A 26,484-nucleotide genomic window follows, 5' to 3' on the forward strand; every position below is an offset into this window, starting at 1 on the left:
TCTCATACCTGTCATACGCTTATCTAGCCTTTGCTTGAAACTTTCTAAATAGGGGGCAGCAACTAGGGTACCTGACTGGGAAACCTATTCCATCCATTAACTACGCGATTAGTCAGTGTATACAGTTCCTCCCCAGAGGCCCCATGTCAATAATTTACTGATTACCAAGATGATTTACAAGTACCATATGTCAGTTCCAGCTAACTACATTGTGCATATACAATATGACGTGTCCGTTTACCTTGAAGAATGCCCCAGTGAACTTTGATGGAGTGTTTACCGCACAGTGATAGAGATCGCCATATCAGAGATCTGGTTTCGGTCCCCAATCCTTAAAACTGATGAATTTCTCCCAAGAAATGGTGTAAGGATCTAGCCCAAAACACTTTATCTTGTTCCTGTACAGATCTTGGTGGTGTTGATTCAGATTTCTGCGTGTATCTGACAGTTTCATCTCTGACAGTGCTGTCTGGACAGCCATTACTGTAAGGAATTTTCCGTCCACTATGGAGTCGTAAACAAAATCACGTGATTTTTGTGACATCACTGGAAAAGGTCTATAGTACTGCTAGTCCATTATTTCATTATTTTACAATACTGTATAACAACTTACAACACAAAGCAGTGAGCAAAATGAAATATTATTTTAGACTATGTAAATTAATATATAGTTTGTGTTTTGCAATAGGCAGAGTACAGTATACTGATATTCATAATTACTACACATATTGTAATGTACTCATATTTTCATCTTTAATCCCTATAAGATGGGCATCGCAATGTTCTGATATACGTTCAGGACAGGCATAATTGGCGGGTGTGATATGGTAGGGGATCTGCAAGGGGGGGGAGGTTTGGGGGGTTGTGGGGTTGTGTGGGGCTGGGAACTGGATGCTTGGGGGAGGTGGGGGGTAGGGTTGGGGTTGGGGGGTGATGGTTGGGGGTGGTAAGTGGGCATTGGGGAGGGGGGTGGGGGAAAAGGGTGCAGGTAGCAGTGGTGGTTGGAGGGGTGGGGTTGTTTGAGGGGGTGGGGATGTGGGGGTGTGGGGAGTGTGGAGGGTGTGGAGGTGGGGGGTGGTGGAAGGTAGGGGGTTGGGGTTGTGGGGGTAGGGTGTGGGTGGTAGGGGGTGGGAGACATGGGGTGCTGGGTGGTGGGGGGATGGTGATGGGTGGTGGGGGTTATGGGGGACGGTGGGAGGAGTGGGAGGTGGTGGGGAAGTGGTTTGGGGGATTGGGGGTTGTGGGATAATAGGGGATGGGGATGGAGTGGGGAGGGTTGGGGTGGTGGAAGGGTGGGGGTTAGGAGTGGTAGGGGACAGTGGGGGGTATTGGGGGGACAATAAGGGGAGTTGGGGGATGGGGTGGTGGGGATGGGGTGGTGGGGAAGGGCAGGGGGTTGGGGTGGGGGGGTGAGGGTGGGGATAGGTTGTGGGTGGTGTGTGGGATTGGTGGTAGGGGGGTGGGGTGGTTGGGGTGGGATTGGGGGGATGGGGGGCGTGCCTCAATATGCGGACACCCGTCTTTTTGGCCCGAGTACACCCGTCTTTTAGGGGTTAAAGCTTAACAACTGATTTTAGCAGTACAGTACACAGTTAGTCCACTATTCAGTTATGGTACAGTCAAATACTATACAGAAAAATAAAGCATACCGAAATGTTAAATTTAGTAACTGTAAATTAATACCTGATAATTGTTTTTTAAAGCCTTCATTTCACTGAAAAACACTTAAACAAAATATATAGGTTACAGTAAATTGTAGCATATACAGTATTTGCATTTATAGAATTCAGAAGCTTGGTATTTAAAAAGCTCTAACAATCCACAAGGGTGAATCCTGATGCCTTGAATAAGAAGCTATGAGCAATTTAGTATCAATAACAAGGATCAATTAATAGGACTATCAAATTAAATGGTCTGGTGCACATTAACTCTTAAAAAAATAAAACAGTACTTATTAATGTTACCAAATCTTCCATACTAACCAGTACTGTACTTGAAAACACAATTACTGTACAGTCATCCCTTAACATCCGCAGTTTTAACATACACGGTTTTGAATATCTGCGGATGGCTACGGAAAAAAAAAAAAATCTTGTTGAACTCTGATGACACGGTAACATTATCCCATGCACAGTTCGTGGCTGTTTTAGTACAGTAATGGCATCATCCAGTGAATGAAAGATACTGTAACACTCCTCCTTTTGGAGGGAGCTGGGATGAGCACAGTAGTCAGGAGAGGCCATCCAGGAGTACACTATTCATTATTTTTAACTTTTAGTGTTCTTGTATTATATAAAGTAGTTGTTTAGTGTTCTTGTATTTAATAAAGTGGTCATAAACATGCACATGTGGTTTTTCTTTAGTTATATAAGAAAATGGGGTCCTGAGGTGTTTTTAAGGAAGGCGGCAGATATCAGCAGATTTTTAACATTCGAGGGTGTCTCTGTTACCTAACCACCGTGGATGTTAAGGGATGACTGAACTGTGGTCACTTAGCACTTTGCTGATCTCAGACTTTCCCTTTAAGTAACCTATCACACCTCACTAGTTTTTAAGTTTCTTCATTTCCCAATCTGTTTCTTAGTTTTGTGTGAACGTGTCCAAAAGTAGAAAAAATCCTCTCAACGGAAGCAAAGCTTGCTGGTAAACTACTTAACTCATCATCTTTGTACTAAATGTTTCAACCTGTAGTTCAGTATTGAAAGAAATGATAGTATTGCATTCTGCTACAAAATATAGCTATGTTGTACAATATATCATTTAAAAGAAATAAAAATATTTACTGTATAAATATCTCAAGGTTTGTAAAAATCTGGGTTCTACCCAGGTTTTATTCTAAAAAAACCTGGGCTGGTTGAAAAAAAAAAAAAAAAAAAAAATTGCCAACCCTGGATTGAGAACAGGAAAACAAGTCAGACTGTTGCACTCATACTGTTCACACAAAATAACACTTTGACACTGAAATGAGTATAGTACAAAGAAAGTACAGTAATAGGATACAGACCAGGGGTTGTCATCAGTGGCATCAGTTACCTGAGTTTCAGAGGACATAGGAGGATGAGAATTAGAGGATAAGAGGTGGCTGTTCAACAGAAAAGTTGGAGGAAACGATGTGAATGTGACAGAAATTCATGAAAAGTTATTCAGACAGCAGTTGAGGGCATTATAAGTGGTCATCATCATCATGACAGGGGACAATACTGAGGCTATTTCTGATCCTCTTCCCTGTAGACTCTGAGGCTAAGAGTCATGATGCCATATTTCATTTAGTACTTTGGAAAGACTGTGTACTTTGTTTTATGCACGGCAGAGTGATGCAGACATGGAAACAGATATATAAGTGAATTCCGGGTTACTACCCGCTTTACTGAAACACTTGAAAATCTCAGAAGGAAAATGGCCATGACTTTGTTCCTGTTGGCTAATGAAACAGGAACTCTTAATCTCCCTGTTGTTTCACCAAATTTCTGTCTGCCTTGGAAGTAGCACTCTGTTCAACTGGTGCTGCAGATTCCTCCCTACATATATATGGCATCAATAATTTTGGGCTCCAATGACTCTTACATGGGAAAGATGTGATATATGATGACCTCAGATCAAGAGGTATTACTGTATTAGTGAGCTAGTGCAGAGCAGAGTTAGGTGGGGGAAAGTTACTGGGTATCAGGTGAGCCTATCTGACCCACATTACAGTACCAATTAACCAAAAATAATAACAATGACGACAACCACAACACTGACTTACAGTGATGGTGATGGAGATAATTATGATGATGAAAATGATGTTGACACTGATATCTCATGGTTGTCATCTTACCTGCTTCTAGTTTGAGAACCTTGAGGAGACCATCATCCCCTCCACAGGCAATGTAGCCTTGGTCTTTGTTCCATCCAACACATCGCAGGTGGGTGTTGTTCGGGATGGCAATCTACAAGTCATAATTAGCAACGAGGTGAAAGAAAATCTGCAAACTACTCTTTCAAGGGAGGTACCAGTATGGTGAATTATGAACCAGTAGAGTGAGTAAAAAACAATACAATATATAAGCCTATTCATGACAATATTCAAATACTGTATTTTACAGAATATAAGGTACTGTTCAGTATTCTATGCACTTGGCAGCTGAACTCTAATTCAACTGCCATGCCAAATACTATTTAGAGACTCTTCTGTCGCTAAGTAAAATTTTTTGGTGTTGGTATGAATAAAATTATTATGTGCTATCCTCACACCTAAGGAGTTTACACTGAGTTAGCATTATGCTTCTGATGCATAATTCAACAAAAAGGTTAAAAGAGTATATGGTAGATTAAGCACTATACAACTCACCTTCTTACTTAGGTATATGAACATGATGACTTTACACTGTCATATAATTTGTCTTGGCTAAAGTTGTATGCACTTAATAACACATGGTAGGTGTGTTGAGGTTCTGCGTGTTTACATCAATCCTTCACTAAACTTGCTTCTATTGCTTCATAAACTGCTGTGCTGAAATAAAAGTATCCATGTAACAATTACATTCATAATTATCAACCATAAAGAACTTCAAAAATATGTCACAGCTCTTTAACTATCTAATGCAGTAGCTATGCACAAATGCATCAATATATGCACAATAATTAATTTCATATTCAATTCAGAACTGTACTGTACATATGGGTTTTAAACTCCCAGTGTAAAGGGGAAGAGTTTTCAGGTGAACCAATCTGGCTCATGCTAGCCTACATGGAAAACAGATACAGTACTGTTCTGTATAAAACTTAAAATGATGACAATGATGATGATCCTATTCCACAATGTAGCTGAAGACTGAAAATGGTCTTAATGTAACTCTTTGCACTCCTGTATAGTCATTTTATCTTAACCTAGTCCTGACTTTTGTTGTATGCAGCTTATTTCACACACCTCAATGGCAGAATACAACAAAATTGTGGCTCTACATCTTTGCCACAGCAACTGTTCATGATTTGTATCATAGCCTAATCTAGTTTTAACCTCCTGTTACAATGAAGTATTCCAGATGGAGATGTTTATTTTTGGCTAAGATAAAAATGGATATAGCTGTGAACTGTGACCCTTTCAGTGTCATTTTATGAGATCCATAGATGAGAGGCAATCTATAACTTAATCACTTGTTATTTCACTTACATCACAATTTTCTCATAAAGTACACTCACGAAAAAAGCAATCTTTACACTAAATGCTCTAAACATTCTGGATGTGGGTCAAAATATTGTGATAATACCTGCATCCACTCAACTGTGATATTGGTAACCCTGCTGGAGGTTGCCAAGTATATTAGTCGAGTCTTCGAATGAACCCCCACCATTAAGACAACAGTGTGAACAACCTTCATTTACAATAGTATATTCAGTTGCCTAATGACATACTATCTAAAGATAATAGTATATGATAATAAACACCTCAGTGAAATTTGATATTTATTATGATTAACTCAACACAACAAATACAGAACATGCAAACTCTCTCTCTCTCTCTCTCTTGAACGAGGTTTGTCTTGGTCTCTTATCTCAAGAAACTGTGGTGTCTGTATTCATGCTATAACAAGTCAAATAGGCCCATGTTGCATATGGCCAAGACGTTGACATTTTGTGCCCATTTGTACCTGATTTATTGTATCACAAATAATTGTTGTATCGAAATGTATTATTGTCAGCCCGCATCCACTATGTGGGGTGGTAAACAGAGATTAAGTCACGTCTCTCTCTCTCTCTCTCTCTCTCTCTCCATATATTTGTATTTTTTATTTTTTTCTCTCTCTCTCTCTTAATATATTCTTCATATATTGGTATTTTTTAATAATTTATAAATACATATAGCTAGATATACCCTCATTTATCTCTATCTGCAGCCCAATTAGGCTGTGTCAACATCTATATAAAGGATATTCTGCAGGAGAGTAGTACTATTGACCACCCCCCCTTTTTTTTTACACAATTAGTAAAGGGTGTATGAGCCTCTTGCACTTAAAACATAATTCAACCTTTCAGGCATCTGACAACGCTTCCAGCAATGTTTTACTTCAATACTGACCCACTTTTGAGCACAATGAATCCCGAGACAGTTCATCCATTGTTTACAAAATGCTTCAGTAATATTATAGGAAATACCTGTAATAATCACGGATGTAAAATATAACAATGTACTATGTATATTTGTAATAAAGATATGTGTTCACGTTACACCGTCAAGGCAGGATGATTATATCAGTTATCTATAGATTTATACAGGTGTTTCTTAATGACATGTTTATATAAGCGAATCTTACTCAGGCCAGGGCCAATTGTTGGAGATCTCACTTGTCCTTGACTCAGCATTGCCAACATCACAGACTGATGTTTCACCCGATTCATTCCGTTCACACAAATATATATACAGCTCACCAGTGTGAAGATTGTTTTTTCCGCGAGTATACATTTGCTATCCTATTTTTGAGGCTTGTTGCATCAAAACCAAATTAATTATTTTTGAGAAAGTACAGTATACAGTACAATATTCTGATTTAACATTTAACCATGATCAGTCTAGATGCAATTAAATGCTAATATCACTGTTATTCCAACAGCCTCATATACAGTACAGTATACAACACGGGCATCTCACAAAATGCATGGATAGACAAGACCCCTGCAGATGAGGTAAATACTTTACCAAAAACTAAAAGTGGCTGTATTACTCAGAAGCATACAGATGACAGTATTAATTGGGAAAGGCATTAACCCCTAGCCACAGGTTCATGTCATATGACGTGCAGTCCACAGACGATGGTCCACATCATATTCATTTTTCGTGGGCATGTTTGAACTTCCTAGCATGCCAAATTGACTCAAAGTATTGTCACGGCCTATCAGGTGCACGGAGTGATGCTGGCTGGCGACGGTATGGGATGAGGGTGGGGGTGGGGGAGGGGAGGGAGGATGGCCCAGCCATGTGGAGAGAAGAGTGGTGCTGTAAGGGACCGACCTGAAACTTAACAAATTAATCACACTGGTCTGGCAGGGATTTGAACTCAGGCCCTCGCACCTCATACGCGCGCATGTTTCCACAGAGCCAAAGAGAGGATTCCCACATTACATCCAAGCAACACGGGCTTTTATACACCCCATTACATCACTTTTTTTTCCCCCTGGTGATTAATTTGGTCAGTTTCGAACACACGTGGTAGCGTAGCACACTGGAGGCCACCATTAGGGGGAGCTAGCGAGCCACACAGACAGCTCATCCCCGGGATGTAAGGCTTAAGATACTGTCAACAACATTATGGCCCTCTAAGCCCCGCCTCACATCCCACACCGCTGCCAACCAATGTAAGGGACCGACATGAAACTTAACAAATTAATCACACTGGTCTGGCCGGGATTTGAACTCAGGCCCTCACACCCCATAAGTGCACATGTTATCACTGAGTCAAAGAGAGGATCCCCACATAGCCTCTAAGCAACGCGGGCTTTTATACACCCCATTACAGTGGAGGGTGGTGGGACGACCACATTGGGGGTGTGGCCTTGAAAGCCGGCAACAGAGACCAGTAAGTACACGCTTCTGATGTGTATGTTGCCATTTGTGATTCATTTGTAATGGGAAAAATATATATATTTAAAGAAAATCGAAATTCCAAAAATAACCCGGTTCTGGGACGTGGATAGGTGGATCCACCCCCGGCTCCTAGGGGTTAATAATGAAACTGTGAAATATAGGTGAAAACAATGCAAGTATGTAGATGCAGGAATAGTAAGAATACAGCATACAGAATTACTGTGAATGCCCACACAATGGCAATAATATCACAAACTCTACTAGACTGAGTTTGGATTCACAAATAAACTTATTAGAAATTTCCTAACTCATATTTTGAACTGTAGAAAGGACAAGACATGGGAAGTTTTTACATTCTTCTCTTGTCTTTTCTGTAATATAATAATAATCATAATAATAATAATATAATAAAAATAATAATAAATAATAATCTCACACTTCGAAATGTTTACGATGGAAGGACAGGAGTCTTTAGCAAGATTTAACACTGTCCTTTCTTTTAAACAACTATGTCCTGGACTGATAAAACATTACGTAAAAAACTGTCTTGCCATCACCACTACGGTAGATGGTGGTTGGATTCTGCTTCCTCTTGGACCTTAAACTTCATCTCTGTTGTCACTCCATTCCAACTCTATATTAGGAATGTGGTGAACTTTATACTGCTTATTTACTACGCACTGATAAACAACGAACCTACGAAAAACTGTAATTTGCTCATCCCTCTCTCGCGCCACCCAAGTCCTGATGCATTCCTGGAATGTGGAAAACTAATCTTTCATAATTATTGCGTACCTACGACTCACTGATGAACACAGACCTTATGAAATAAAAACTTCTATGAAACAAATAGACTAATTCATATGTTTTCTACGAATAATTAAAAGTACGCAATATACGATTTGCTACACTATTTGACGGATCTCTATTTGTTTACAACCGTATCCTAGCAACGATGCACAAATATTTTCTGTACCATCTCCCAGTTATTTCATCTACCGCATGCCTATACTTTCAGCGTGAAAAAAATATATATATATATTTACTCGTATGTGCAAACAGATTTATATAGAGACTGGAGGGGAGGGGAATATGAATGTTGGAGGGGAGGGGTATGAAGGGAGAGGAAGGAGGGAGGGGGGTGGATATTGAGAGCGGAGAAGGAAGGAAGGGAGGGAAGATGGGGGTGGTGTTATTGTACACAGAGTGAACGTAGTGCTGTAGTAAGGATCACTAAGGGGCGGCGGGATGGCACAATGGCGGCGGCTGAGGATATAGGCGGTAGTCTGGACGTGGATGTGGTAGGATTGGTCGACCTTGATTTTAAGTAAGTACACAAAGAATTATTGAAGATGGGACGCGTGGCTACTCAATTTCTACAGCCAGCAATGATTTTATCTTACTCATTGCAGGATGTAGAAATTTTGAAGGAATTCTTGAAGATGGGATGCGTAACTGATTCATTGTAGGTCCTATAATTTTCAGGTAATTGAAGGCCTGGGTTGGGAGGATTAAGTTGAAGGTACCACCGTACCAGTCGTATTTAACTTAATAATTAGCAGTAAGTTGAAGGTTTGGAGAAATGATATAAACCAAGGGGAGACATTTTTAACATAATCTTTGCGGGTATTTGATGGTTTGACAATGGGAAGGTTTAAGCTGTCAATCATGGCACTGTACTGAGTGACAAGTATCTTGGGGTGAGGAATACATACTGTAGTGGAAAAATCAAAGCATCTGATGCATGCACCACTACAGACAAAGCTTTCATTGTATTTTACCAGTTGTAAATTTTCTTCATATGGAACTGGGGAGATAGCCATTTCTTGGACTGTACAGTAGGGGAGGGCAGTGATGGTTTGGACACTTAAAAAAAAATATATATATAATTCAGTTTTAAGCAGGAGTGTAAACTGGTTTATGTTAAAATCTTGCCACATCATTTGGCTCTTTAGGCTGATAATATGAAATTCTTAGCTCTTTTCAGCTTTAAATTATAGTTAACGAAACACAAGTGACTAATTCAGCCAAACCATCCCTACCAATGGTGATGGATCAGACAGAAGGGTGAGATGGTTCGACCACGTGTATTACTTGGCATATTCTTATAAGTACATGAGTGACGTGGAGGGACAGGTTGACGAATGAAGAAGTGAAGGAACGTTGTGGGGTAGATGTGGATGTGGTTGAAAAGATTAGGAGAAATACACTGAGGTGGTTTGGACATGTGGAGAGAATGGAGAATGAAAGACTGACTAAGAGGGTGTATGTAGGTGAGGTGGAGGGAGGGAGAGGGAGGGGTAGACCGAGGATGAGGTGGAGGGATGGAGTTGAGAGGTATATGAGGGAGGGGGGGGTGAGTTGGGGGGAGGGTAGTCAAATGGTGGGTGACAGAGTGACTTGGGGGCGTTTTGTCTGCGGCCACCCTTTGCGGGATTAGGGCATTGGGCTGTAGATAGTAGTAGTAGACATGAGTTGGATTGGCTAAAAACAAACATTTATTAATTCAAAGACATTTTATTTTACTACCTCCCCTGGGGGAAGGGGGGTTTTTCAAGAATACTCCCCCAGTATCCCTGCTTGTCATATGAGGCGACCGAAAGGGTTGGCGGAGAGTTAGTGCCCCTCCCCGGAAAACAGCTAACTAAAAATACGAACAAGAAGCCTTGGACCTGGACTGACCAAGAGATGATGACAAAGGACATGGTACTGATCGCAACGTGGAATGTAAGGGGTGCAAATGATGAGGTGAAAGAGAGAGAGATTGTCCAGGTGCGAAAGTGGATATATGTGGAGTAACTGAAACTAAATGGAGAGGTGAGAGTGTGAGAGAATGGGTGTATGGATGGGGTATATGTGCAGGAGTAGGTGAGAATGAGAGGGCAAAAGAAGGAGTGTGTATTGTTGTGAGTAAAAAGTGGAAGAAGATCATAAGAGAGTATGGATCGGTTGACTCAAGGATTGTGTGGGTAAGATTGAAAGTTGGAATACAATTGTGTGCGTGTATGCGCCAACACAAGATCGTGCAAGCAGAATGAGAGAAGAGTTCTGGACAAATGTGGAAGTGTGCATGGAAAAGTTTGGAAGGAATGAGAGAGTGTTTTTGATTGGTGATATGAATGGTAAAGTAGGGAATGTGAAGGTAGATGGAATAGTTGGTGAGTGGGGTGTGCCTGCTGAGATAGATGAGAATGGCAGTGCTTTAATGGACATTTGTGCCAGGAGGGGGTTGATGATACCCAATACCCTCTTCAGGCACAAAATGATCCACAGGTAGGCTATACATGGTGAGTGATGAGAAGGGTGGGTGGTGAACTAAATGAAAGGAAGGCAATGATTGATTATGTGTGTGTGGATGAAAGGATGCGAAGATGTGTAATGGATGCAAGAGCTTATAGAGGTTGGGGGCGTGGACTTTCTGACCACCATTTGGTGGTGGCCAGAATCAAGATCTAAGTAAAATGGAGAAATAGAAGAAGGGAAGGATGGGAGGAAGGAGTAGTTGCAAGGAGAGTGGAAAAGTTACAAGAGGATGAGAAAAAGGCAGAATATAAGAGAGAAGTGGAGGAACGATAGGGTAAATATGAATTGGAGCAAATGGGAGACGTGGAAGATGTGTGCAAGACATTTGCAGAAGAAATATGTGCAGCATATGATGTGTTGTGTGGGGTGAAGAGAAGACGGAAGGGGGTGCAAGGAATAGCATGGTGGAATGAAGAGGTGAGACAGGCTGTGGCACAAAAGAAGAGAGCATACACTATAATGAATGGATGAGAAATATGGGCGTGGAAAAAGTTGAGAGGCGGAAGAGAGTTATATGTAGAATGGAAGAGAGAGGTGAAAAGATTAGTAAGAGAAAGAAGAGTGTGGATGAGGAATTTGTAGGGAATTTGAGTGTAAAGTGGAGGGACTAAGAAAATGTTCTGGAAAGAGGTGAAGAGAGTAAGACAGGGTGGCAGTGAAGTTAGTAGGGGAGTGAAAGATAAAAATGGTAAATTACTAGTGGAGAAGGGAGAAAAGTGAGCAGATGGAGAGAACACTTTAAGGAATTGTTGAACATAGAGAATGGAAGTAATGTGAGTATAAGTGGCTGGGGAATGGCTGGGAGAAGGAGGGAGGTTAGAAGACAGGAAGAAATCAATAGGATAGAAGTTGTGGAAGCAATGAAGAAAGTGAAACTGGGGAAAGCCCCAGGAATTGATGAAGTGTGTGGTGAAATGCTGAAGCATGGAGGAGAGATAGGGTAGTAGTAGAATGGATCTGGAAGATATTCAGATTGGCCTGGGAGGAAGGTGGAGTCCTGGAGGATTGGAAGTCAGGTATAATTATACCCCTGTACAAAGGGAAAGGGGAAAAAGAATGTGGTATTCATAGAGGCATTTGTCTTCTTAGGGTAATATGAAAAGTATATGGTAGGATACTTATTGACAGAATTAGGGAAATAACAGAGGGATTAGTTGGAGAAGAACAGGGAGGTTTTTAGGAAGGGAAGAGGTTGTGTAGGTCAGATATTCATTCTTAGATCTTTAGTGGAAAAGTTTCTAGAGAAGGGAAAGAAATTGTATGCGGCCTTCATGGATTTGGAGAAAGCATATGACAGGGCGGATAGACAAGGATTGTGGAAAGTATTAAGAATATATGGAGTAGATGGGAAGTTGTAGAATGCTGTGAAGCTTATGTATGAGGGTGCTAAGGCTGCAGTGCCTGTGGATAGTGAACTGAGTGAATTCTTCTGTTTGAAGGTCGGGTTGAAACTGGGATGTCATGTCTCCATGGTTTTTCAATCCGTACATGTATAGGGTTATAAAGGAGGTACAAGGTAGGGCAGTGGATGTTATAGTGGCCCTAATGAGAGAGGGCAGTGTTTGGAAACTCCCTGTACTGTTTGCAGATGATACTGTGTTGTTAGGTGAAGACATAGGGGAGCTGCAAGACTTGGTGAATGAGTTAGGGAAAGTATGTAAGAAACGGAATCTAAAGGTGAATGTAGGGAAGAGTAAAGTTATGGTCTTCGAGAGAAGTGAAGTCAGTGAAAGTACAGTGAGGCTGGATGAGGAGGAAATGGAAAATGTGAGTACATATAAGTACTTGGGTAGTGTGATGAGTAAGGATGAAAGTTTGGAGGAGGGTGAAGTGCTTGAAAGGGTACAGAAAGGAAGAAAGGTTGCTGGTTCCTTGAAAGCAGTGATAAGAAACAGTGAAGTGAGCACGGAAGTGAAAAAGTTACTACATGACAGTATTGTGATACCAGCTCTAACATATGGAAGTGAAGCTTGGACATTGTTGGAAGGACACAAGTCAAGAGTGAGAGCAGTGAAAATGAGTTATTTAAGAGGAGCCTGTGGAGTCACATGGAAAGATAGGCTGACAAATGAGGATATAAAGGAGCATTGTGGTGTGGATGTGGATGTGATAGGAAGCGTTAGGAGAAACACATTGAGGTGGTTTGGCCATGTGGAGAGGATGGAGGGTGAGAGACTGATGAGGAGAGTGTATGTGAGTGAGGTGGAGGGGGAGAGGGGGAGGGGGAGGCCAAGGATAAGATGGACGGATGGAGTGGAGAGGTATATGATAGAGGGGGATGTTAGTTGGGAGCAGGGCAGTGAAATGGCGGGGGACAGAGCGATGTGGAGGCGATTTGTTTGTGGCCATCCCGTATGGGATTAAGGGGTCTGGCAATAGATATATAGATAGTCCGGTACTGTATTTTAACAATTACTGTATTATTATTGTTGTTGTTATTATTATTATTATTATTATTATGAATGGCATGGTTATGAGTGAATAAAATATAGAATACACATGAAGCACTAAGTAGCACCAACAGTCTGCTGGAACTATAATTGCGGAAGTTATTTGGTCCGCTAGGAAAATTTGGTAGTAGGTAACTTTTACTAGAAGTTGAAGAGTTTGTGGTTGCTTGCAGAGAGAGAGAGAGAGAGAGAGAGATTCTGCCTACAGAAAACAGAAATATGGTAGTTAAAGATTGCATGAAAGTGTACATTATTAGTTCCCACATTATGTAGCTATGGGTGTGGGACTGGCATGAGTGAAAGGTCAAATGTAAGGAGCAGTTGAAGTGGATTTACTGAAAGATGTTTCTGGAGTAAATAATGTAGGTAGGAGTAACAAATAATGTACGGTAACTCAGAGATGGAGAGTAAGAAAAGTCTGTTGATAATAGAATAGGAGAGGAATATACCTAGACAGTACAGTCATAGGGACAGAATGGATGTATTTAGGTTGGTGGAAAGGGTATATGAGAGTCTGTTTTGCTCCTGTCTGTGTGAAGCAGGTATTTCAGTGTTTCATTTTCACAATTCCAGAAGTGAACCAGACTTCTTTGACTTTGATTCTGGTGGTGATTATGGGTTGTTTGGTGAGGCTGGGGTGGCTCTACACACCACAGCCAGTGCCAGCAGCAGCAGCCAGCCTCACCCGAGTGGCACCACCACGGCACACCACGCCACACCAACACACAGCAGGAAGACATCAGCCAACAGTAAAATGAAGAACCACTGGAATGACATTGAAAAAGATTTGTTCTTAAAAGGGCTGGTGAGATAATATGTCTTTTACTTCTTCACACAAATGACATTTTTGCATGTTTATCATGCTGTTGCCACATCATTTGTTTTGCTTCAAATGGAGATGTTTAATGGTCATTAACTGTCAGGAGGTAAGAAGAGTTAAATGCAAAAATACATTATCTCACTGACTGTGTGAATCCTTAGAAGTGGTAAAACTAAACAGGTCTGAGTTATGATGAAGTTAATGTGAATATTTGCATCTGGTATACACTGTGCAAGAACAATGTACAGTACAAATACAAACTGGGAAATAACTGATAAACACTTACTACAGTCTGATGTAAGTCAGACTTCACATGGTAACTGGGTCAAAATTCATTCAAAGGAAGTGTGTGATGTCCTGAGAGTTCCTGTGAATTTGGTAGCGCAGCCATTAAATCAGACGGGTCTTTCTTGTCAGAATGTTCTGAAGTGTGATGCTTCTACAGTTTTTGTCAATTACTTGTATAAGGATATGGTGTTGAATCTTCTGGGGGAAGGTGGAGGGGAGGGGGAGAGGGGTCAGACACAAAATGTGTGCATTAGCAATTGAAGCATTATACTGGTGAGCAAGAAGGAAGAAGAACCAGAATGTTTGAGAACGAGAGAATGGTGTGTGAGAGTGAAGTAGCCTGGAGGCAATTCTGTCATGGTCTTCAGCTATCAGACGTCACCGAGGAGGGAGCTGGGAATCAGTAATAATGATGTTGATTGTACAATTGGACAGAGATTTTGTACTGTGTTAAATACTTCACTAATTATGTGGATGCTTTGCAGGATTTATTTGGTGCTGACTGGAGCCGGATATCAAGCTTTATTGCAACCAAAACTCCTGGGCAAGTGAGGAGCTTTCACAAGAAATGGGCAGAAACAGCCAGTGTTGTGCAAGACACAGACACATTTGATGACCACTACATCTACATGCCAGCTGAACCTGTCTGCATAACCACTGATTTAGAAGACCCACAGGGACTGATTGAAACAGCCACCACAACAGTCATCACCACGCCACTCTCTCCAAAGAGGCGTAAAAGAGAGAGCTCAGGAGATTCAGAACCGGAAAAGACCGATATTGATGGGATGAGCTTCAAGGTTGCAGTAGATGATGTGTTTGTTCCTTCTATTGGGCAGGAGTGGGTAGTGGAAACCTGTGACCTTGTTACTAGCAGCACTGACAAAAAGACTTCTCAGAAAAAAGTTACTCCAAGTAAAAGAAAGAAAATGATACCCCATAAGACAAAGAAAATAAAATCTACAATGTCAGCTTCCCAGTTGCCTTTCAAACTAAAATCTCAGCAGAAACAGAAATTGAAAACAAAGAAAAAGAAACTCAAGTCAAGTATAAAGAGCACTGAACGAAAACATCCAAGCCAGCCAAGTACTGGGAAGCATAATGTAACAATAACAGAAGAGGCTTCAGTGCCAGATTTAGGCCAAGTGGTGCATATCGTAAAGGATGAAGTGGAGGAAAGTGACGTTGATATTGATATAAGTGATGAGGAGCAGCTCATGATTGTTGACAATCCATCCAGTGACTTAGTAAGTCAGAAAACTGATGATGATTTGAAGTCCAGTGACTGTGTTGAATCCAGAGATAATTCAAGCAGTGTTGGAGAAGTAGATAGAGTTGATAGGAAGAAGCAACAAGTGTTTAACTTTCCTCCCCCATCTGAAGAAAAAGAATTAGACATGGAGGTTGTTACTGATGAAGAGAAAAAAGTTCATTTTGAGTATTTTGATGGCAAAGGAGTGAAGACTCCAGAGAGGTATCTGAAAATCAGAAATTACCTTATAACTTTCTGGAAACAGACAAAGCCTAATTATGTAAGGAAAACTGCTGTGCGTGCTGGATTGAAAAACTGTGGTGATGTGAACTCAATTGGCAAGGTACATGAATACTTGGAGAAAATTGGTGCCATCAACTTTGGATGCCAGGAGAGTAATTACACTTCACCGCTGATTGTGGGTGTAAAACCAAAGGAAAAAGTTTACCTTCCAAACAGGCCACTAGTTAAGGTGGATAGGTCAGATATGGCTCGGCAGAAACAGAAGAAAAAGTGGGATGTGTCGCTGTGTGAAGGTGGGGGTTTAACAATCAGTCACGATGAGTCTGGGGCAGTAGTGGATGCATGTCACATTCCTGAGGCCCCTCGAGCAAGGGCTGGAGCTGGTGGTGGTCAAGGCAGGGCAAGGATGGAGCAGTTTAAACTGGTACGATGCCTTGAGCATGATCCGGACACCCCAGCTCCATTCTCAGTCATCATGCATGCTCACTCTCTGATAACCCTTGACCTGCATGCTCATACCTCATTAGCAGAAGTGATGGGCCTGTTGGGTGGATATTATGATCCCAGAGCACGAACACTCCATGTGACTGTTGCGGTACCCACGCGAGCAGCCAGCTCAGGGGTGGAGTGCGAGATGTGCCCAGTGTCTCAAAGTGCTGCATGTACTACCATCCATGAGGGGGGTGTGCAGGTGGTGGGGTGGTACCATTCACATCCAACATTCCCTCCTAATCCATCAATGCAAGACCTTGACACACAAAACCAAATGCAGCAGTGGTTTGCTCGTCAAGATGCTCCCTTCTTAGGTGTAATTATCAGTCCCTTCTGCCCTACCAATCGCAGTGAGGCATCCCAGATACGATGCATAGTTTTGGACAAACCACCGCATGGAACAACCGGGGAAACATCCAGCCCCCCACATGCTCCTTACAAACTGTCATGGTCTGTAAGTGAGGTGGTTCCAGGGGCATGGGAAGAGGTGTGCCAGGGTGTGAGGAAGGTGGTGGTGGGGGCCAGAGAAGACCCCATGGCAGTGGAATGGAGGGGGGAGTGGCGAGGACAGGCAACCAACTGGGAAAAGGCCATATCATCACTCAACCACCACTTGCCACAACATCTCCACGAACCATTTCAGACAGTTCGAAGTGCGTTTTTGACAGCTGTTAGGGATTACATAGATTCCTAGTGATCATGCAGTATCCGAAGCATAGTTGCAAAACTACTTTAATCCCTTCAGTATATCATAATTTTATCAATATCAGATGTGCTGGAAAGAATCCTTCATGTGGTGCATCCAATAAAACCAGGCAGCAGAATGCCTGGTTGTACAAACTTCCGTAGCTTCCTCCTTGTCTCCCAGATGGAAAATGTTGGACTGCACAAAAAAGGGCAACAAGCAGTCCACCAGGTACATGCAGAGATGATCTTGGGGACAGAACAACAATTACTACTACTACCGGTACTATCGGATATTTTATTCAACACTGGGAAACCTCACATATGATGTAGCTAATGGACACTGTTTCTTACCATTTCTTTGCCAAAGGTCTCCCCAGTTGAATTAGATTTTGTGGTGATGGTGATGGCAAAAATTAGATAATGATAACTGTCATACAGAAGTACTAAAGGGGTTATGTCCAGAAGAGCAGAATCTGTACCTGTTTTGTGTTCCAATGAAAATACTGCTGTGTGATTTTGTGGGAGATACTGGTACTGGTAACTCTGGAAAATATCCAAGATATTTTGTGCTGACAGGACTGAATGACAGGCTTCATTAAGATTTTTTTTTTTTTTTTTTTTTTTTTTTTTTTAAATATAACTGTACTAGTTAGCTGCAGAAGTCTTTGCATGAGTTATGATACCGGTATATGGTACATTTAGCTAAGTAACTAACACAATATAAGTACTGTGTACTTTTGTAACAAGTACCCCATGCCACCAAGCCACTGATGTGGGGATGTCTGACTGTGGTGACAAAATTCAGAAAAGCAGTTGCTGTAAGGTCTATGGAAGGGAGTACAGGATTGAATGTTCTGAGTATGAAGTGACTGGTTTTCTGCAGTCCACTGGGTTGATGTCCAGATGATCCTCGGGTAACAACAACATCACAGTTCTTCTTGATGTACAGGTGCGACAAGCCTACCCCTACTAAACCATTTGTGTTTTAGCATTGGGGAAGAGGAGGGGGGGATTGTATGCTCACGAGTCATAGTTTTTGCTCATTTTCTAATCCATCCCCTGGTTGGAGGCAGTTGTAGCCATTGTTTCACTATGAAGGAAGACTTGTTCACTGTTAAAATGGTAGTTTGGTACAGTACTTTGCTAGATGACTTAGTTCTGAGTGCAACTTTGACTGCGATTCTTAGATCGTCGCGTCCTTTTTCTTCTAAATGTGTGCCTTGTTGGGACTGGGATTGCACCGTGGCACTCCATGTTGAACGTGCATGTTGGAAAAGTTACCTGCGCAAGTGCAACACCCCGGATGAACAGAGTGCATTTCTTTTGTTTCAGAATGCCCGTGCCTCTCTTAGCAAAATTGACAAACAGGCTAAACACCGTAGCTGGAGGTTATACATTTCCACTATTACTACCAATACGCCCACTGCTTCCGTCTGGAAACTTATTTGCAAAATAGCCTGTAAGCATATTCCCATGCCTTCCCCTGTCCTTGATCTAGATGGGGAATCAATTGCAGATTCATATCTAGTTGCTTATGGTTTGAGTCTTCATTTTAGTAATGTTAGTAGCTGTTCTCATCTCCCCCTGAATTCCATGCCCTTTAAACTACTTCTGAATATATACTTGTTGTCTTCCAGCTGTTGTCTGGTCAGTTGTATAATGCGCCTTTCACATTCCATGAATTGTCCTTCTCCCATCGTCTCTGTAAGAACACTTGCGAAGGTCCCGATGGCATACCTTACAATATACTCCACCACTTCCCCCCTGCCTTGCCCATTTTATTGGCTATTTATAATCATATCTGGACTGAGGATGTTTTTCCCCCCCCTCTTTTTGTAATGCCATCATTCCCCCATATCTTAAGTTGGGAAAGCTAGGCCATGCTCTTCAGGATTATCACCCCATTGCTCTTACCAGTTGTCTCTGCAAGATGTTTGAGCATGTGATGAATCATCATCTTATGTGGCTCCTAGAATCCAAATAGCTTTTGTCATCCTCTCAGTTTGGTTTTCGAAAAGCCTGTAGTACCTTAACTCCTCACCTTAATCCGCTCTGCCTTTACCACTCACCAATCTGTTATCGAAGTTTTCTTTTATCTTGAGAAAGCATATGATACTGCCAGGCACTTTCGTATTTTGCACACGGTTCATTCTTTTGGTATTGATGGTATCCTTGGTGTTTTCTTGAATTTTCTTTCAGGTCTGTGTTCAGCATTCTTACTGGGATTCATTCCCACAATATGAAGGTGTTCCCCAAGGTAATGTTGTTAGCACTACTCTCGTGTGTGGGATTGTTTCTTGCCTTCCAATTGGTGTTCAGTCTTCGTTATATGTGGATGACTGCAATATATGCCTCAAATTTTGCCATCTCTGTCCTTGTGGTTTCTGGTGCCTTAAAGTGAGCTGCTATCCATGGTTTCCAATTCTCTCCCCTTAAGTCTCATGCTGTCACTTTTACCCGCGCTTGTCGTATTCCTCAACCACCTTTTTTTTTTTTTTTTTTTTTTTTCCCACATATAACCTCTGCTCCCTTTCTTGGCTTTATGTATGATTCTCATCCTACTTGGAAGGACCATATTGCCTCCTAAAAAGTTTCAGCTTTGCAGTGCCTCTGTGTCTTACAAAATGTCTCGTGTTGTGGGATGCCGATCAAACTACTCTCCATCGCCTCCATACTGTTCTTGTTCTTTCCAAACTTGCTTATGGTTGCCAGGTTTACACTTCCACTTCAGGTGCTGTCCTCCAGCAACTTGATTTTGTTCATCATCACAGTTTGTGACTTGCTATTGGTGCTTTTAAAACTTTCCCAACTGGAAGTCTCTATGCTGACTTAGAAGTTCCTTCACTTTTCCGTCGTCGTGCTTTGCTTTCTCTTCGTACCTGTGCTAAGTTGCACTTTCCCTAATAACCCTTCTCTGCTTCCTCTTGGTCCTGACTTGAACACCTTTTCCTCACATCCTAGGATCAAACCACCTTTTGCAGTTCGAGCTCATACACTCCTCTCACACTCCTCGCTTAACGTTAATAATGTTTTCTCTTTCTCACAAGTCATTTCCCCTCATGGCTTCTTCTGCCCCCAAACGTTTGTCCTTCCATTTTCCCCTATTCCAAGCGCAATTCCTCTTCCCTCATTCTCCGTCCCCGGTTTTTAGACCATCTTTCCCGCCATTCTTCTGCAGCCCCTGTATACACAGATGGTTCCAAAACCCCAGAAGGTGTCAGGTTTGCAGTTCTCTTTCCTGACACCTTTTATTGCTTTAGCCCTCCTGTTTGTGCAAATGTTTTAACAGCCGAGTTGTATGCCCTCTTGTTTGCTTTGCGGTATATTTGTCACTCCTCTTCCTCACTTGTGATATTCACTGATTCTTTGGTGGTCTGTATCTTCTTCAGTCACCTTCTGCTTCTCACTGTTTAGTATTTTGTATCTTAGAGTGGTTGTTCCGTATTTCTTCTCATCATAAATCTGTCCAGTTCTGTTGGGTCCCAGGACATGTAGGCGTCACAGGCAATGACCGTACTGATCATTTGGCTCGCACAGCTGTTGCCAGAGATGCTTCTCCTTCCTTACTTATTCCAGTCTCTGATTTCCTTCCTGCTGTATCTTCCGTCCTTAAACATCAGTGGCAGTCTTGCTGGGACTCTATCATTAATAATAAACTCTGTGTTGTTAAACCCTTTATTTCTCTCTGGTTAACCCCTTGCCACCATAATAGGAGGTGGGAGACTGCTTTAGCTCATCTTAGAATTGGCCATAATAGGTTTACTCACTCTTATTTGATGTATGCCGAACATCCTCCCCCCTGCACTTATTCCAATACCCTCCTTTCCCTACGCCATATTTTCCTTGATTGTCCTCTTTACACTTTACTGGGATGTGTTGCTTTTCCTCCCTTGATTCACCTTCGACATCCCCCCCTTCTTGAAGACTTCCTCCGAGAATCACCGTATTTTTCTTCTGTAATATCATGTCTTTCCTTACCTCTATTGGTATTCTTTCTAGCAATTAATTTCGTTCCCTGTTTCAGTAGTCACATTTGTAATATGATATACTTCTTCCATTAATACGTTTTTTTAACTGCACCACATCAGTGTTCACAGCCCACCCAACATACACAACTTGTAGCCGATGATCCGGCTCTGAGCTGGATTTTGGTATTAGGTTCTTTTTGATCTTCTTTGCTAGATGATTCAAGGAATAGTTTACAGTGACACTGCTGCAGTACTTATGCACTCTAAGCTTCAAACTACCAACAAGAGGTCTTCATTCATTGTTAAACTCAGGCCACAGCTTCCCTTCAGTCATAATTAGGTGTGCAGGAACTAAAGTTTTTTTTGAAGTTGCATTGTAGGCTTTGTAGCACCTGTGCAATTTATTATGCCTCTTACATGGTAATATTCTTTGTTCTGTTATTTACAGTAAATAGTTCTTGTAAAACTAGAATTTGTACAAGATAAAATGGTGTTGTATGGATGATCTGTCACTGAGAATGAGATCCTGCAAAGTCTCCTGCGTCACATAGAATATAACCCTCTACCTCACAACTTTGTGAGGCTTCCATTCTCCTCTGATTTATGTTATCAAAGACACTGGGGGAAGAGGGGGGGGCTGTGCTTTGGATGTGTCCACCCCTTGACAATAAGGGATGTTAAGTTTAGATAATGATTTACAATTTTTTTGTCAATACCTTATACGAAAGTAACATCTTCGTTGCTTAGTGCGCTACATGCAGTGCTGTATGGCTGACAGTTTTTACAGAATGGAAGTTGTTACGATTACAATGAATGGTACATAATACAGTACAAAACTCCATAGATGAATATAACAGACCTCCATTATAAAGTACTGAACACTGATATATTATGCTTTTGCCTTTTTTGCAAAAGAGCAAAGCTGTAACAACTAATCATACATCTTGAAGTCTTTATTTCTTGTACTGTACCAGTTTATTGAGCACAAGGATTGCTACAAAAATTTTTATTGAAGACAAATATTGAATGAGGTATGTTTCACTCTAGTGACCTTTATGAAGCAAGTTATTCAGGAATTAAGAAATTGTTCACCACATTAGGTAATAGCTAACATGGTTAAAAAAAAAAAAAATTGCAAGGACAAAACATTTCTTTTTAGTAATGTTATTTATTCAGGTGTTTTCATAATAATTTTGTTGACATTCTTTGCCATATTATCAGTGAGATGTCCAGTTTTTAAAATATTTTGTTTGGTTGGTTTCTTCTCCCCCCCCCCCCAGTTCTTTGGACCTATCCCTCACCCCATCCTTAGGTGGGAAAAGAGGACTGGATGATGATGATAATTTGTTTACATCAGGTGTATACTGGTAACCCTTTGAATTTAGAATTTTGTTGCAACAATTATGATGACAGTGTGTACTGAATTGTTTATTTAGTGTACATTTTGTTCTTATGATGCCTATTTAATAATCTCCACATAATACAATCTCTATTCCCTCCATCATCATGTATAATCTTCTAGTTGCCTACCTGATAACTAGTTTCATTTGTCCCAAGGGTAAAATGAAAGAACAAAAAGAAGTTCTCCTCCTGGATGTTGCTAATGTACAGCAGACAAAGTAGCCCAGCTGAGATTCACCTAATCAGCAAACAGCACTGCATTTCAGGTGTAGGAAGCCTGACATGTATATAATACTGGTACTCTGTATGTTGCATGTATTGGTATCAGCCAGTCTCATATTAACCCTTTCATGGTGTAGGGACCCAAGACTAGACTACTTTAGTTCAGTAAATTTGAGAGAAGAAGACCAGCCCCCTTCCTTTGGTGGTAATACATGATCAAAAAACCTCCACTCCCCTAGGGGTCTAACCCTAATCAAGGCCATCATTCTAACCAGGGCATTCAAATCATTGGCTGAATAAATTAATCTGGTATTAGCAAGAATGAAAAAATGTATATATACAGGTATATCATACTGATAAGGTGAGAATATTTTATAATGGAGAGGCACAAAAATTTCAAATAATTATAAGTACAATATGATAAAATAGTGTGCATATCTGGTGTGTTCAGTGTTTTCATGCAGGTTTGTATTTGAGGGGCAGTATTCTACAGCTATGGGCAAAAGTCTGCCAAGAGTCCTTTGCCTGTAGTGTGTCTTGCCTTCCATATGTCTCCAAAAAAATAGTTCATGTGCCACCTTCCACTGGCACAGCTGGCAGGAAGTGTTGATGAACTTTTGCCCATGGCTGTACCTTGTAGTTTACCAGGCAAGTGGATGGCAAGAATAACAATCAGACATTATTGTGAACAATTATACACTATACTGATTAAGTAATGCTGTAAGTTACAGGCAGGCTAGTACAAAACTATTAGTGAAATACATTAAAATGAACAATAGTTCATTAAGTACATGAAGATTTTGAAGAGATTGATATACAGTTGTAGTGTGTTTGATTTGGTTTATATAATTTTGAAGTATTCAGCCAAAATTTTAAATTTTTAATTCCAAGACAAAAATAGAGACAGAAGTTGAGGACTTTTCGAATGGTGTACAGCCACTAACTGCTCCAGACTTCAACTGTTAAAATCTATGATAAGACCTTTAACAGAGCAGTATATAACATTTTAAAAGTAAGATACACTGTACCACACTGCACTGTACATACTTTAGCATATGTAAACTTTAGACTTATTTCCTTTATTCTATAATTATTCCATGCTGTTCCATAATGTATTTAATGTTTACATATAAATTTTAGTATTTATATATTACTGTAGTCTTTAGGCCTCTTCCAGGCACTCTGCCAATTATATGATGCATGATGAGTTACAGTGATTGGAAGTGTGGATTTTGTACATGTGTATAATATGCTGTATATAGAGTGCAGTTTAGTACTGTACCAGTACTTTACAGTGCTTTCTCTTATCCTGTTTTACCTTTATGTCTTATCAATTCAAACTTAATGACTGTAGTTGACTCATTTTCACTAGACAGAATTGGGCCACTCACAATTTGAGTACTAAGTTTTGATTGCTGAAATTTGATAAACTCAAGTTATAATGCAGGAATTATTTTTTCTTGGTTACTAGTACCATCAACCTCCAGTATCACAACTCTTTACCATCATCTGAGCTGAGGGGGTTTAGGGGTCTTTGGTTTGAACAAATGGACTGTACAGTAGTAGCCTACCAGTTTGTTTAATTCCCAAGACATTATGGAAGTAATGTATGTTACCCACTGAAAACAGTAGTATTAGTGATATTTTAACGTGAAATATGATGACAGACCTTAAAAAATCATCATCATCATCTAAGCCTCTGTTGCCCCATGAGGAGCGTAGGAGCCCGGGGCTAGGCAAGTTGGTCCTGACATTTAAGATGAGAGTGACCAGCCTCACACATCCCTGAATGGCATTACTTGAGCAATAAACCCCAACCACTCCTTGGATATAAACCTACACAGGCTCAGTCCAGTTGGAGTGTCTTAATTACCCACTAAACCACCAGGTGCCCTAATTTGGTTAAATGGTTACCACCCAGCATAAAGAAAAAAGAAAATAACTAAGCCTAATGATATTAATGGTAAGTCATTAACAGTAATGAGTAGGCAGACCAAACCTGTGAAGGGAAGGCATGAACAGTGTCATAACATCTGTGGAAGACTCGTCTCTAACAGTGTAAGGCAAGTGTTTCAATTGTGAGGTATTGTATTATTGATCATAACTTGCAGCTTGACTGAAATTTTTAACATTCATCAGGCTTTGCAGTACATTACCTGTATTGTACTTCTGGTTTACTGTTCTATACTTAGAACTGAACTGGTTCTAATGAACCACACTGCTAGCAAAAAAGTCTGTCACCTGCATTTTTCTTCACTGATTTTAAAATTAAGTTTGATCAGTCTAAAGCAAACAACATTGATGACAGTGCTTTGTGACCAAATGAAATCATCATTGTTGGTTCCTGTGGTTTTGTGAGGTTGACTGTCAGTTTCCAGAGAGAAAGCAGGAGTGGTAACAGCACAATGGCCAAATGGTTAATGTCTAACTCAGGCTGTGGTGCCGAGTCAGGGTTCATTTCAAGCCATGGTAGACATTTAAAGTGAGTGTAGATAATATGTCTTCATATGCTTACAACCTCTTCGTTATTCTTAGCTTCACTCTACAGTACAAGCATAAGCCCAACAGATCATCGTCATCATCATCATCCAGACCTCTTTTTGCACCTAAGCGTGAGGTGAGGTAGGGTCCAGAGAGAAAGAAAAAACCTGACCGAAGGAAAACAAGCAAAAGTCTGCCTAAGGAATGAAAGTACAGAGTAGAGACTTATTGTCAAAATATGGAGTGGAGGAGTACTTGGGGGCAGGGGAGGAATGGGTAGGGACAGTATATGGTGGTGGGACTTTTGTGGTTTTGTTATTATCACCCTGGATGAACTCATGGTAACAGGTGCAGGGCAAGACTACAATGGACGTACTAGCATTTCCTGATGTGGTCTGGTCATGTGGAAAGAATGGGAAATGAGAGATTGACTAGGAGAGTGTATGGGTGAGGTGCAGGGGGGGGTGGGGACTGATGAAAAGGTGGAGAGGTGTATGAGGGAGGGTATGTGTAAGTTGGAGAGTGGGCAGGCTGATGGTGGAGGACAATGTGATATGGAGGCAATTTGTGGCTACCCTCAGAGAGATTGTCTTCATTCTTTCCTGTTCCTTCTGCCTGTGGGTGACTCTACACTGAGTGACAAGCCAAATGGTTTCCTGTACACCAGGAAACCATTTACTATGCTGGGTGGTAACCATATAATCAAATTATGACGCCTAGTGGTTTAGTGGGTAATTGTGGCACTCCAATCGGACTGAGCCAGTGAAGGTTTATATCCAAGGGATGGTTGGGGTTATTGCTCACGTAATGCCATTCAGGGATGAGTGAGGCTGGTCACTCTCATCTTAAATGTTAGGACCATCTTGCCTAGCCCCGGGTTCCTACAGTCCTTGAAATACACACCCCTGCGGAGACACCCACCCTAGGACAGCCCCACGGCCCCACACCCACCCCAGAAGTTGACCACGGAGGGGCAAGCAGAGAGAGCACCAGGTCCGAGTGAGACGGGCCCAGGTGTACCACAGCCCTATGCCCCTCTTCCCCTCAACACAGCCAACGACAACTAAACAGTACTGGTGCACTACATCACAGCCGGACCAACACTCAGCAGGATCAGGGTGGGATTTGTCTACAGACAGTCCCAAGCAGCACCGCGGTATTGACAACTGTACGTACCGGGGAAAGGTCGGCCACTGTACGCCCTTCAGCTGTTGTCCCCTGCAGCACCGCAGTATCAGCCTCTGTACATACCAGGGAAGGGTCGGCCACTGTACGCCCTTCAGCTGCAGCCCCCCCTGGAACCGCCCTGCGGTGGC

General features: G+C 41.4%; 2 protein-coding genes across 2 annotated transcripts in view; one reads left to right on the top strand and one right to left on the bottom strand.

Annotated features, from left to right (window-relative positions):
• Oseg4 (intraflagellar transport protein Oseg4) overlaps positions 1 to 4,470 on the bottom strand; it is a 42,003-nt gene extending 37,533 nt beyond the window's left edge. The window contains exons 1-2 of the mRNA XM_080273543.1: positions 4,331 to 4,470; positions 3,818 to 3,929 (exon numbers count right to left, since the gene is read on the bottom strand). Of these exons, the coding sequence (XP_080129669.1) occupies positions 3,818 to 3,929; positions 4,331 to 4,354 (136 nt within the window). The 5' untranslated portion in view covers positions 4,355 to 4,470. The remainder of the gene's footprint in view (positions 1 to 3,817; positions 3,930 to 4,330) is intronic.
• A 4,324-nt stretch (positions 4,471 to 8,794) lies between these two features.
• LOC145401386 (uncharacterized) lies at positions 8,795 to 17,103 on the top strand. The gene is made up of 3 exons (XM_080273719.1): positions 8,795 to 8,888; positions 13,888 to 14,119; positions 14,908 to 17,103. Exons 1-3 carry the CDS (start codon positions 8,818 to 8,820, stop codon positions 17,101 to 17,103), a joined length of 2,499 nt encoding a protein of 832 aa, XP_080129845.1. The 5' UTR covers positions 8,795 to 8,817.
• Positions 17,104 to 26,484: the final 9,381 nt, after the last annotated feature.

The sequence above is a fragment of the Coenobita brevimanus genome, chromosome 55 (genome assembly GCF_032717465.1).
Source record: "Coenobita brevimanus isolate Jiangsu-jjx chromosome 55, ASM3271746v2, whole genome shotgun sequence".
In the NCBI taxonomy this organism is placed as follows: Eukaryota; Metazoa; Arthropoda; class Malacostraca; order Decapoda; family Coenobitidae; genus Coenobita; species Coenobita brevimanus.